This window comes from Mytilus californianus, unplaced genomic scaffold (assembly GCF_021869535.1).
Source record: "Mytilus californianus isolate M0D057914Y unplaced genomic scaffold, xbMytCali1.0.p SCAF_65, whole genome shotgun sequence".
In the NCBI taxonomy this organism is placed as follows: domain Eukaryota; kingdom Metazoa; phylum Mollusca; class Bivalvia; order Mytilida; family Mytilidae; genus Mytilus; species Mytilus californianus.
Window position 1 is genome coordinate 596,393 of NW_026262718.1, and position 15,333 is coordinate 611,725.

Here is a 15,333-nt window from a genome sequence, read left to right on the forward strand (position 1 = left end):
CTATTCCGTAAAACTGTACGTCGGTATACTTGATCTTGTTTGCTAATCTACGTTCTGTTTCCTTACTTTATAGTTTTCAAGATAATAACAAATGACGGGGATTGTCATTTAGAGTAAGAATCTCATATAAAAAAAGTTAATCTACATTTCATGTTATGTTCATAATTTTGTTAAACTTATCTTACTGCTTATTTGATCTGCTTGCCGTTTTCCCCTTTCTATTATAATTCACACGATACAAAGTTATGCCTAAAAATGCAACGCAACGTTATCGTTACACTTGATATTTAAAAGTAGAAATTCTTATCATGAGTTGGTAAACTATTATGACCATGAAACGTGCTGTTAGATATCGATATTCTTTCTTTTTTAGTGTAGCAAATGTTTTTATGTCTTTTATTTGATAGGTTTAAAATTAACAACAATAATCGAGAAATGTGTAAAACTATCATACAGGGTCGATACTTCTTTTAAGGAGTCAATAGTCAAATTGTATAATGAGGACTTATTTGTACAATATGTTTGGTTGATTATCTTGATGCTTGCAGTTTATCTGTAACTTCTATCGATTTCGCTTCTACAAAGAGTTGACATATAATTTCAACTGCTTTGACTAATTGTAGCTGTTGTACAGTTGGTAATTGTTACTTTTTTCTCTATCAGTTATAGTTTTCTGGGTTATAGCCAACAAGGAAAACAACGTTTACAAATCTACACCTAGAGATAGTCGAATGACGATTTCATCCATTGAAACTCATTTGTTCTTATTGACTTGCTAATTATTAAGAAGTCCATCGTTTCTCTCTAACGACTAGTCATTATGATTGTATTCATGTTGACCTATATGAATTTTATCTAAAAATTAATGATCGAAAAATGACATAAATCAACTATTTTGTTTTATCTAAGAGTTATCTTAAATGTATATATAATGTTGTCGAGATTCTTACATTCAAAATCTGTTTTCCTGGCTGCTTTGAAGATGTGTTTCTGTTCAGCTAAACAGCCTCCTCTTTTAGGGTTAGCATCAACTTTAAAACGAACAAAATGTTAAGTTTGGTATTGGAGAAAACAATGAAATCAAGTTATATCTCTATATAGAACTCTATAACGGTATGCTTGATCTCTTCTGCTAATTCGCTTCTTTTATCTATACCTTATAGTTTTCGAGATAATAACAAATGATAGAGATTGTCTTTTAGGGCAAGAACCTAATTTGACTATAGTTAATCCACATATTAAATGTTTTTTTTTTTTTTTATTTTCAAAAATTTGTTAAACTTAGCTTGCTACCCATTTGTGCGGTTAACAATTTTTCCACTATCGTTTATAGTTCTCAAGACAATATCCAAATATTCAACATATGGGTATCACAAAAGATGTAATTTAAAAGTAATAGTTCTAGCAAAGAATTTAACAATTATGATCAAGGCATTTCTTGTTAGATACATAAAATCTTCCCTTGATTCTGGTAAATCAAAGAGCTAATAGCACAGTGGCGGAAGAAGATGCATAAAAGGATAACTTGAATTACCATGAAAGCAGCAAACACAAACGCAGCCTGCTCAGTCCCATTATTGCTTTCGACGTATGTTTTTTTCTTCCACAAATAATATACCCAAATAATACTTATGTCTCAGCCAAAACAAATTTTCGATAATTCCATACATTTGTCTCAGCATGGTCAAATCGATGCAAGCAACTATACCAGGAATTGATTAGGATTCACTTGAAAGTTTTTTCCGTCAAATGTAGAAAGTCACTTTGGGTATTTCGATTTCCTAGCTTTGTATAAAAAAAAACTGGCAACCATGGTTTTATTCTAGTGTGCTTAAAGTGGGATTTAAAGACCAAAAAGCCTATTAATTTTTACCAGTGATTTTTTCCTAAAATTTTGAGTGAAGGTTTTTCATGATTTAGGAATAAAATATGATGAAAAAAATTTATGGGTCACCGCCTTCGTTACGTCACTTTAGCAACCTCAGTTTCTTGTGTTTCCGAAATATCAATAGTATTTGTTTGTTATCTAAAATTGCAAATAATCCAATAATACCGAACCTAGGAGCATAATTCTTGTTTCACTTTAAGCAGTAGATTTATATCTAAACATTTAAGATTGTAGAGTTAAAGTTTCTGTGTGTTTTGATTATAAAAAGTGTGGTTTACTTCGTTCCCGCCAATATTAGCACATAAGAATGAAAAAAGTTTCTAGTATTAAAAAAATTCTACCAGTGATTTCTTCCTAAAAATTTCAAGAAAGAAAGAAATTTGTTTTAACTTTCAAATGAAGCCCCAAATACCATATGTCACCGACCTTTCAAAAACATTATGAGTAATTTTCATGTTTTATTTTTATTTGTTTTTAAGAAAAGAGTTGTCTTTATACTGCATCTGACATCATAGTACAAATTTCCCGTAATTTTCGCAAATATTGCAAATTGGACGTTTGAAACATACATTAGAATTTACAATAATGCAATAATATTCTTTATCATCTTTAATACGAGAGGTCACATTTAGGTATCAGTATTTGTCAGATCTCATTCTATTGACTCTCTAAACCGAGAATCTCAGCTTTGAAATAAGTTTCAGAAACACCGCCCGTGAAATGTAATATGCGTTCGAAATCTCCTTCTATTCCACTTTAAAAAAGAAAGTTTATTTTTCCATTTCCTCTCTTTAACAGAATTGTTGGAAATAAAACAAAAATGAAAATGAAAGATGACACTGACACTAACTACCTTGTAAACTATTAGTATTAGTTTTGTTACTTGTTGAAGGCCCTACGATAACCTTCTACGTCATTTTGTCTCTGGTGGATAGTTGTCTGATTTGCAATTATACCACATCTTCTTATTATTGTTTAAGACTATAGAGTGTTGACGGACGGACATAAGCACGACTGGACTAGTGTTTACCCAATAATACAACTTTCCGACTAAGTCGGGCATGTAAAAACTATTCCGTCTAATTTGTAGATTCGTAATTTCTAAATATTAAAAATCTAAAAAAGTTGAAATGATAGGTAGACTTAGGTAATTCATTATACTAAAATGTTACATGTACAAAAAAATGTATATGGCCTATTATAATATACGATTTCTGTTATTACTTTTTCATGGGTCTTGAATACAGAAACTACAAAGTACAAATAAGCCGGAAAAGACGTCTAGTTTTGAATTTAACAATTTTCCTTTAAACTGAAAGAAATAAGTTTCCGTCGGAAACGATTAAGTATTTTTCAAAACTGATTAGTAAAGTATTAGATACAGAACAAAGGTAACGAAAAAACAAGGCTGGTAACAACCGTTGTCATATAGGTTTTCTACAAGTGCATACATACATACGTACAAAGAAACAAAACCAAACCAAAAAATATCTTTTGTCGCCTCCCTCCCCCATTTTGAAAGTGTGGTGGGGCAATTGTCCCCTTCACCAGCTCAACCCACCCCCCCACCCCTCCCAGTCCCCCCTCACCACTCCAAAAAAAAACAAAAACAAAGTAATCAACAAAAATATGAATAACAGATTTATTATTTTTTCAATTCTAAATGATACCAATCATCGGCTGTAGCAAAATACAATGTTTTTGTTTTTAATATTTTGTCAACTTAGCAGTATAAATAAAAACTGAACTTCTTAACAAGATCGAACAACGTTTTACGGGAATCAGTTAAAGTCAAACTTGGTTCCAGTAGATCAAAACTACTAGAACTATTTTTGTTGGTACCTTAAGTGTGCAAATCATTAATGTTCAACTGGACACAACGTCATAGAGCTTTCATGTCACAATCAAGTTGCGTTAGCTAATGCGCATAAACAATAGGCTGTTTGGTCTTTAACAACAACAGCAATCAGTAAATCATGAATTGTTATAGTTGTTCACAGTTACTTGGTTTTTTCATCATTATAAACATATTTTGAAAAGTTCTAAATATATTCAATGCAGAGTTTAAAATTTGTCAGGTGTAAACAACTCAAGTCTTTTTCGAAAACTACAATTTGACCACTACTAACACAAAAATCAATCTTGAAAAGTTATAGTTGTTATCAGTTGAGCTCTTTACATTGACATATTTGAAAGTGGAACTAAATCTATCATTAGCTATGTTTTCTTCTGATTCTTCTTGCGCTATAAAGTTACGCAGTTGTCCTTGGTCAGGTATTGGGTGAGAGCTCTTGTTAACATTTAAAACGCGTTCATTTATCATGTATGTGCATGACCCAAGTTGGGAACCACTAATTTGCTGCTGTTAATCATATTTGTTTTTCATCTAATATTTTTACAAAAAAAATGTATGCTTGACCAATGTGCGTTAGAGATCTTAACACAGACGGAAAAATTTAATCCGTGTATTTTTGTTAAGCATCATTGAGTTAAAGTATTACTCTATGCGTAATTACTTTAAACTAACATAAAATGCATTATATCAATTAATGAAAATAACATTTATCATAATTTTGAAACTTTCGGATTCACAATTAAATGTCCCATCTGTGCATATGCGTAGATTTGTATTTACCAATGTGGTTTGGATTTACCCGAATAATCCAGTTGTTTTATTTCAACTACCCCTATGAGAAACGGCAGTGAATGGAGGAAGCTGCATCATTCGAGTAAGTTTCGAATTATGATTAAATTAATGCATGCGTACTACCAAACCTAGTTTCAAACGATCCGGTTGCAAGTAAATGAATAACGTACAGGTAATATAAAAGATGATTAAGATGGAATCTAAAAATTGACATAAATAAATAGGTAGATATTAAAACTTTTTAATCATGAGAAATTAAAACACTCACAATAGTGATGTTTTTTTCAGCCTGACTGTACTTTTGTTTTATAAGATGATGCAGACGCTATTTTACGAACTTGTTACCGATCATGTGTACCGATATGGCACGGAGAAGTTTAGAAATTGTAAAGCACATAGAGGGATACGGCAAGAGTTCACCTAAGGTTCACCGGCAGTTTAGGATTTCGGAAGACTTCAAAGTCTTCTCCCACCAAAATTAATATCTATATTTTATATAATTTTAAGGATAATTACCCATACGAAAAATGTGTGACCATTATCATGCAAGGGCAAGACATCCTTTAAGGAGTCGATACATGTTGAACTGTTGCTCAGTTGATAACTGTTGCTATTTACCCTATCTGTTATAGTGTTGAGTGTATTAGAAAAAAGTACTTCTTTCGATTTTAACATTTACAAATGTTTTTTCTGTGCTGTATAGTTTTAAATTTAATTGTCAAAAAAACAAATTTGTTAATTTTTATCATACAAGGGCTCCTTTAAAGGATCCATCGTTTAATTTGGTAAGTACGAAATATTTGAAAATATTTTTTTAAATGAAAATATGAAACATTTCAACTGACAAAACTAACGGCCTTATCTAAAACAAAACAAGCTTTTTATAGTTTTTTTTAAACGATTATAGTTTAAGTCCAAAAAACTAAGATGGCTGAAAAGTAACGATTCATAAAAGGTGTCAACTCATAATTTCGGAGATATTTGCTTATTTTAGCTCTTTTTGGCAATCTTTTATTCAAGAATAGCCCAAAACGCAAAAAACAGTAGAAATTATCATTGAAAGACAACAGGATTTCTTTGCATTCAACTGAAGAAATCGGTTACGTTGACTAGTTTGCTGATCTGGTCTTGCTAGCTAATTTGCTGTTTAAGTTGCTTTGTTTCTCTTTTATGTTGTTTCGTAGATAATTGTAAAAATGCGAGAGAAAAAGACCTGGATAAACAGTGCTATTTAAGAGAATACATTCCTGTAAGAAGGCGACTCACAATCTCGTTATATTTGCCAATTTTTAAGTCTTGGTGTCTGCCAATTTCTCTACTTTAAAATGCGTGTCTGTTTGCTGCAGCTTCAGGATTGTCGAACAAAACAATAAATATTCATTTAAATCATGAAGAAAGTATTGTCAAGATTTATATCATCAATTGTTTAAAATAGCTGTTTACGTAATTTTTGGTTTAACCTTAAATAAATGAAAACCAAGAGCTACTATTGCCAATATGACAAGTTTTTACTAGAAACCAACTGAAATGAAAGTACGCAACTATAGGTAATTTTACAATGAAAATTTTTTAAACACGACTTGTGTTACAAATTTCTCGTCCTATCGTCAAGATGTTTAGAATTAGGTGAAATGTAATAGTAATTCATAAACCATAAGTGATAAAGACCTAAGCTATTTTTATTTGAGGTGTTCGGTCCATCAAAAAATAGCAATACCGAAACAACTTATTAACTAATTATAACTTCAAACTTCAATTTTGTTGAAATGAAAATTGCCTTCTGTCTCGTAATTCTTACTGTATAAATTCAATCCAATTTATGTAAAAGCTACTGAAATAGAAATCTTATCCTGCAAAGATATGCTCCTATACATATATTTTCTGAAAATAATACATAAACGTGTTACCAATTCACATAACACACAGTAAAGTTTTACAAGGCATTGATTAAATGACACTCAGGGATCAACGATCAAACACCAATTAAGCTGTAAATAAAAAAAAAAAATTAATCCATAAGTTCAATGTTTATACTATGGTCTTGACGAAATCTCCATCTGCAAAGAACTATATTGAACCATATTTTTCAGTACGTATGCTTCTAGACGTAGCAATCACATCAACGTGTGCTATTTTCAGTAAAAAAAAGTAGTTTTCCGTATTCTAATAGAAGTTGAAATGTGAAATGTTCATCTTTATTAAACAAAAGTAAGCATCAAGGTCCGATTTCTTTTCAAAATTGACAAAGCAAATGTATACATAACAATTGAATTGGATATTAATCACATGGGGAAGCTTTTTAAAACAAGGACATTTATATAAGAAGATGCAATGATTGATATTGAAAGTATGTTTAAAATTGCATGTTCCTTCAAATATCATAAGCTTAATACAAATAATATGTTGTAGAAGTTCGAAAATGGGTTTCTTTTCCACTTGTGTTAGCTATAGAAACCCAGTCTGTATTGGTACAATATATCCGTCAAGAAGTCAGTGAATTGAAAAATGGAAAAACTTCTACATGTAATATGTTTTTCTATTCAGAGACTAGAAATTTTTATTAAAAACACTATACAGAAAATTACATTAGATAATTGACTTGTAGAGGAAGAACAGAATGAAATCTAAAAATAAAGAATAAGAGAAATTTAAAAAAAAAGGTTGATTGAAAAGTGTAAACACGATATTTTTTGATCATTTTAAACCAAATCTAAACGAGGATGAAAAACAGTTTTCCGAGAAAATATTCAATCCTCTGTATAATTGAAGAGAAAAATAACAATGGTCAAGGCTGTTATGGTTACACTGCAGATTTTGTTTTTATTGATATTGGTATATTTGTGCAAAGATCTATAAATTTTGGATATGGCCAGAGTCAAATGTCTGCCACCTAGAGGTAGTGAGCGCTTATATGTCTGGTTTTATTTTTGTTCACACATTGTCAATTTAATGGAATTTTATGCCACTGTTATATAAGTGAGAGGTTTATCTAGCTATAAAACCAGCTTTTAATCCACCATTTTTCTACATGAAAAAATGACTGTACCACGTCAGGAATAGGAAAAAAGAAGGTTATTAAAACAACCTTAAATAATGGATACCTATTATTCTTCTTAGTTCTACATATAAGTTAGCATCAAGATGTATAGCAGAGATAATAAGATTTGTTTTTATGTAAACGAATGTGTTCTAATCAAACTGGTTTTACTCCAGGAACATACATAGGGGTAAATTGTCGATTCAATACGAGATTTTTAATTTTACAGAAGAAAACAATATTCAAGGAATTCTCTTGTTGATTGATTTTTTTTTGGGCGTTTAATTCCATATCTTGGTCCTTTCTTTATATGATACATTAAGATGTTCTAATTTTGACGATTCAGTTATATCCTAAGTTTAAACTTTCTATAATTGTTTAACAGCTGCAGTGACACAAAACTGTAAGAATTCTGACATAAATCTTCATTGTAGAGGGAGGTTGTAGACAGGGGTATGCGTCAAACCCCTATATTTTCTTGATATGTGCACAAGTATTGGGCATTTTAGTAGGGTATAGTAAGTAGAAAATGGATAATACTATAGATGATACAGAATTTGTACTTTTCCAATATTCAGATAATACATCATTGATATAAGATGGCTCGCCAGAATCAGCCGTTGTATCTCTTTGAGTTCTCCAATTCTATGCGTAAATCTTGTGACTCAAGATTAATGTAGAAAAAAAAACAAACGCTTTTATTTTGAGTAGCTAAAACCATAACCAAGATCAAATTTGTGTTAAGTGGGAATTTAAATGGGGCTCCAGTAAATTTAATCTTCTTGAAACTACTTTTTCAATTGATCTTAATAAAATAATATTATGAGCAAGTCTAAGAAAATGTTGATAACGTTAAATGAATGAAACAGTATCGCAACCCCTTTGGAAAGATTACCATTTTGAAAAGTTGAAAACCACTGGTCATATCTAAATTAAATCACCTGTTTCTATCTATCCGTAGTCCATAAGAGAAAAATAATACGCAATTTACCACATGAAATGTATGCATTTATCTGGAATAATAAACTAGATAAGTTCAAACGAGAAACTTTTATGTCAAGAGTAGTATATTGGTGGTTAAAAAATGTAAAAAGAGTAAGCCAATTTTGGCCCCAAAATATAGCATTTTACAAAGTTGTTAATTGTAAATGTTTCGCTATTTATTGGAAAATATAATACTTTTGTTACATAAATATAGGCTGTTTTTGAAAATACAATGGACATGCATCGGGTACTAGCATCATTATTTCATACAAAATACTGATATTTTCACAATTTAATCATGCGTACTAATTTTAAGACGGTTTTTGTCAAAAATGAGAGTGGCTTGACTTGTGTTCATTCTTAATATTTAATTATATGTTGTTTTTTAATGATAAAACATAACATATATAAGTCTTGAGACTGTACACTTATGCAGCCACTTCCATTTTACACAAGAATCACCTGAAAAGTAACGTTTAGTGGCATATTTGACGTATTTTTCATTTTTAAGCTTAAATTTGAGCGTTTTGAATGACCAAATTAGTCCAAATCTTTTACAATAACTAATTGAATCGATTGAAGTAGACACTTAATGATCACTGAATGTCAAAAATCTTTCTTCAGATGAACTTCGAGTTTTAGGCCGAAAATAGCCCTTACTGAACCTTCACCCTTAAGCATTTATACAAAGACTGAAATTACTTGTTTAAGAATCTGTATCACTCAAATGACGACAATCACTGAATTACAGGCTCCTGACTTGGAACAGGCACATACTTACAGAATGTGGCGGGGTTAAACATGTTAGCGAGATTACGACCCCCCCCCCCCCCCCTCCCCTAACCTAGGACAGTGGTGTAACAGTACAACATAAGAACGAACTATAAAAATCATTGGAAAAAAGCTTAACTCATCAGATGGATACAAATAGAAATACATATAACAAAAACACGGAGTGGACGTGGCCGGGTACTTGTACATCCCAACAATAAAAAGACACTAAGTACATATCTGAGAGTACTCACAGTTATTGACAGCTAGTTCAAAGTTGTATAATTGCCTTAATAACCATAAGTGTCTGCCCTTATATTGACTTAATCACGAATTTTAGGGTTTTTCGTTTACCCTGTCGACAATGACGACGACGCTGGAAATAGCGATCCTACGTCTCACCTCATCGACTTCGTCAAGGCAAAATCTACACCAAGAACACAGTTATTTTGTAGTGCATTTCTTTTAGACAATTGTAGGCAAATAAATAAAAATCGCACCTGCTCTATCCAAAAAAGTTTTTTAAAAGTGTAGTGTTCTACTTTTGGAAAAAAAACCATATATAACTATAGAAAAGTCTATCAAAATTTATGTAAAGGGGGTCTGTAATTCATTTTTACAATTTCATACTTCAGACATACTAATATTTTACCTTTTCAAACTGGACCAAATCACTAATTTACCTAAAAATGCATGCCCCAAATATTTTTCACATGTAATTTATCCCCCTTTCTTAATACTTTATGCATAAAATATAAATAAATAAGTTTGGAAGATTTATGAAAAAATTTGCAAGTTATACACTGTCCACACTGACAACGAAAATCAAAGGACGATAACTGTGTCCTCGGACAAAGTGTATATTTCAGTCGATTCAATATTTAGTTTATGTAAAAGAATTGAACTGAGTTGGTCATTAAAAACGCTAAACTCAAATTAAATATGAAAAATCTATCAAATATGCTTTAAGATGTTACTTTTCAGATGTTTTTTGTCTAAAATATAAGTGGCTACATTCGTATTCAGTATTCACATTCCGTATATCGTCAAGTTAGCGGAATTCTCATGGGGTCTAACTGTACACCACTTATTGCGGACCTGTTTCTGTATTGTTATGAGTTACAATTTATGACTAAAATCAGCTAAGACCCATCTAAACAACATCTGATTCAAAAACTTTATAGCACTTTTAGATATTTGGATGATATATATTGGCTCTCAATAATGACGACTTCAGTATGTACACTAAAGAGTATTTCTATATCTATAACGGGAAGCCTAATACCAAAATTTATGATAAAAGCTAGCTTAAGAAATGATTTTTCATATCCATTTTTAGATGGTGACGTTCCCTTGTGACGTTTTTATGGTGTTTATATATCTCAACTTGTTCGATTAGCTCGTGTATGTAACAACGTATTTGATTTTAACGAAAGACATCTCAGTATTACTGAAAAACTATTACACCAGGGTTTTCGATATCACAAACTAGTCAACGCAAATATTTCTATATTTTATCATCGGTACAAGGACATCATTTGTAAATATAAATCAAAATGCAGACATCTTATACGTTCAGGTATTTCACATCTAATCTTCAATGGTAATATTCTTTACAAAGCACAACATTGTCGGCATTCATCTAAAAAGCTAATCAAACCTTAAAACAGACTTATTCAGAAGGAATATAGTTACGATACTGTTGTCAGGTCATTAAGAATGGCATATTGTTGTATTCATATTGATTCACTCATATGATCTTTGCATTGGAAATAAACACATTTATTCTAAACCCAGTTGTTCTCATGATACTGGTTATGTTCTTCTCGTATATTTTATGATGATATGATACTCAACCTCTAAAGGAAGGGATTGTGCTTGATTTTCGTATGATGAAGACATAATCTTTCAATATGTTTAATTGAGATCTGGAGCTGGCATGTCAATAACTGCTAGTAGTTCTTTGTTAATTTATGTATCATTGTCATTTTCCTTATATTCTTTTGTTACCTATTTTGACATCGGACTCGGACTTCATTTGAACTGGGTTTTACTGTGCGTATTACTTTCTGTTTCTGTATTCTACATTAGCTAGAGGTATAGGGGGAGGGTTGAGATCTCACAAAACATGTTGTACTTTGACCTTTAATGGTTTACTTTTACAAACTATGACTTAGATGGAGAGTTGTCTCATTGGCACTCATACCACATCTTCTTATATCTATTAACCCCGCCACATTTTTGCGCCTGTCTCAAGTCAGGAGCCTCTTGCCTTTGTTAGTAGTGTATGTTTTTTTTTTTTTAGTTCATTTTTATGTTTTGGAGTTAAGTATGACTTCCATTTTTCCTAAACTAGTACACATTTTTATTTAAGGGCCAGCTGAAAGCGACATTTTCCTAACAGAATAGCTACATGCTTTTATTATGAAAAACTTTTCCATATGAAAAAAATACATTAATATAAATACATTAAACAAAGTAGAAATATTGACAATTATTTATGATGGCTTCGCTGGTACAGGCAAAAAACTATCACTGATATTTCATATAGATGATGTACATACATAAGAAATCAATTATACTCTTATAAATATTAACACTATGTTCAATATCCCCTGCAAGTCTTTTAATTTCGAAGTTTACAAACTAATATTGCACAGTATTAACCACCTTTCAACTTCCGCAAAAATTAACAAAAAAAACTGGCTTGTGTCAGTCTATAATGATAAAGTGCTGACACAGATCAATGTATCATCTGCCATGTCTAAATGTATTTTTAATAGTTAAATCCAGTTGTTGAAAGTAAAAGTAAAATATTTTATCATGCATTTAGTATATGCAAAACCTTCAAAGTCAATGAAACATGACTGAAGTTGCAGGGCCAAACAATCTTCCTGGAAATAAGATATGATAATGCTGTTACAACTGCATACCAAATAGCGTTGATCTATTATCAGTGGTTATTCTTAACTGACCTAATCAGAAACTCTACCTGTAAACAATTAAAAAAAACCAAAATAACCAAACTAAAAGGTAAATCAAAACGTAAAGTCCTTTATAAAATGGCAAAATGAAGAGCTAAAACACATCAAACGAATGGAATCAAGTGTCATATTCCTGACTTTGTTAAAAATCCAAAACTTTCGCAGTGAATGAACAATCGTTCAGGAGGCAAGGCCTTGGTATCTCCATAAAATATGCCAATGCTTATATAAATACATACCAAATATCCATTGACTTATCGTTAGTGGTCCCTTTTTTTAAAAACATATTATACTTTATTACAAATAAGAAACAAATGTTGACGTCGCCGAAGCTCCCGGAAACAGCACGCCTCCATTACTTCCTAGAGGCGTAACATAAAAAATTTACGCTAACATTTTTTTCGCCCTCTTATATCTGGAAAATCTATAATTGATTTAATGTTATTGCAATTTTATCGAATTGTGCGTGGAGATTAAAACGGCCAAGAACTGCATTCAATGGATCTAAATATTGAAAGTAAGAACTTAAATTTGTAGTCGTCAACTGGGAATCGTTTTTCTTTTTATTACTTAAAGTAAGTTTTATTTTCCAACTATCATCTATTTGACATGCCTTGAAACTCGTATTTTGAATTATGATAGTATTTAAACATATTTTTAGGTAAACACATGTCTTGAATATAAACACTTTTAAATGTATTTTAGAATTAAACGTGTTAGGACTTAAAAGATTTCATTTCTAAGTTTAATATGATCCACAACACAGTTCTACACACTTTCTTCAATTTAAAGATATGAAGATATTTAAGAAATTAAACAAGTTAAAAAAAAGTGCGCAATCAATGTACATGTATTTACAATAGTGCTTAGGATTTGGATACCATCTATATGAGTAATATATATGTTGTAGGGATATCGGAAATGCATTTTATTGGGCGTATTCATATAGAAATTCAATAGATGTTATGTCGATGCCACAAATTTGAGCGGAAATTCGGGTCTGTCAATACGACATGACTTGATTTTATTCTTCACATATAAACAATTGACTAAAATATCGAACTCCAAGGCAAATTAAGAAAGGGGAAGTACATAAAAAGGACAAAATCAAATGCTATCACTTAACGGAACAAGTGAAAAACATCAGTCATATAATTTATATCAAATACAAATATGTTTGACAAATAATTAAGAATTTCGAATAAGTCTCAAAAGATCATTTTGACAGTTAGCAGTTACATGTAGCTAAGATTGCTATCTCATATAACATGAAACGTATAGTTGCAATAAAAACATACAGCAACTACATTAAAAATATCGCAGCTGCAATACATTAAATAGCATTTAATTATTTATTTACAAAAGAAAAACGTACTTAGAGTTGTCTCATTGGCACTCATATCTCATCTTCTTATACATGTATCTATATATGTAGCAGTACAGTTTTACAAGGATATACACTTTTGCTTATACTTTGTAATTGAGCAAGACTTTCTTTTATATTAACAGTTTAACAGTTTTATATGTTAGTAAATGAATCTTACCTTGTTGCTCCTTTAACTGGTCAATTTGACTTTTTTCCCCAAACTATCCCAAAAGGCTGATAATAATCGATTTTACACTCTATTGATTAATGGTAATACATAAAAATCTTCTGTGTGTCGTGTGAATTAATTTCGGACTAATAATATTTATTATTCAAATACTAAAAAAAGTATATTGCAAAAGACACGTTTCTCCTTATGGAGTGTCTGCATAATTACAATTCATATTAGAAAATATCGCAAATCCCCATAATTAAGAAACGAATTTCTCGATTCGCACTTTCCATAGACTGCTTTATATATGTTATGTATTATCAAATACAACAAGTATTTAAGTATTAAAACTGAACATAAATAAACTCATCATAGATACCAGGATTGAAATTTAGTATTTGCGCCAGACGCGCGTTTCGTCTACAAAAGACTCATCAGTGACGCTCGAATCAAAAATGTTAAAAGGCCAAATAAAGAGCAACCACCTACATTTTAGACAAAAACTGTGTAAATTTGTAAAAATTCCATATTTTGTGGACGGTCTTACCGGGCCTTCTTCTTTTAACTTTATCTATTTGATGATTATTGTCAATAAAAAACATATTTAAAGATATAATTACAATGTTGAATTTGTAACGTTTTATAAAAAGATTATTTAAAGAATTGATTAGTTTACTCGTATCATATTTAAATTTCCGGGCTCGGTACACGATATATCCATAAGGATTAGGTTGTGCAATCAATTGAAATAAGTTTTCTGCAGATACAACCAAACTTACAAACCAAATCTTCGTATATATGAAAGAATTTAGTAAAGGTTTTACGTAATTTGTTGTACATGTAACGAAATCCCTGACTTAATAATGCACCAGAAATACATAGATAACGTTCATTGAAATATAAAACCTTACTATATAAACATGTTTTCTGCTAAAAAATTGAATCAATATCCACATGTTCGTAGATATTTTATTATAAACAGGACAGACCGAACGCTTTGGAACCTAATTGAAATCCTTGTAAAAAAGGCTTATTCGATAACCTTTCAAAATAATTTTTGCAATACAGTCGTTTTTATCTCAAAAATAATTGTCAGATAAATTTCTTTCTCGGTATCATTTCTGTATGTATTTCACGATTAAAAGGGAAACTGTATTATGTAACGTCTATAACAGATTTTTTGGAATAGTTGCAAATCTGACTCCGTAGCCGAGATCCTGGTTCGAATCCTTCAAGGAAGGTCGTGCAAGTGAGAATATTTATTTCCTATATTAAATGACTTGAATTGACATTAATTTAAAATCAATTTTAAATTAAAAATAGATTGTATCCTATCAATTTCATGTTTACCAATTTTTCGCTTAGGGATGTTATTAGGTCCGGTTTAGGAATTTGTGTGAGATGTTCGAACTCCTTGGTTTTTTTTCCTACGTTAAAGGGTAAATGTTTTGCCCAATAACAACCATTTCTCTTTTCGTAACAAA

At 30.8% G+C, this 15,333-nt stretch overlaps 1 protein-coding gene across 1 annotated transcript in view; it reads right to left on the bottom strand.

The window, feature by feature from the left end:
* The window catches only part of LOC127707340 (uncharacterized), a 181,825-nt gene that overhangs the window by 144,147 nt on the left and 22,345 nt on the right, over positions 1 to 15,333 (bottom strand). The window contains exon 3 of the mRNA XM_052211853.1: positions 951 to 1,031. Within this exon, the coding sequence (XP_052067813.1) occupies positions 951 to 1,031 (81 nt within the window). The remainder of the gene's footprint in view (positions 1 to 950; positions 1,032 to 15,333) is intronic.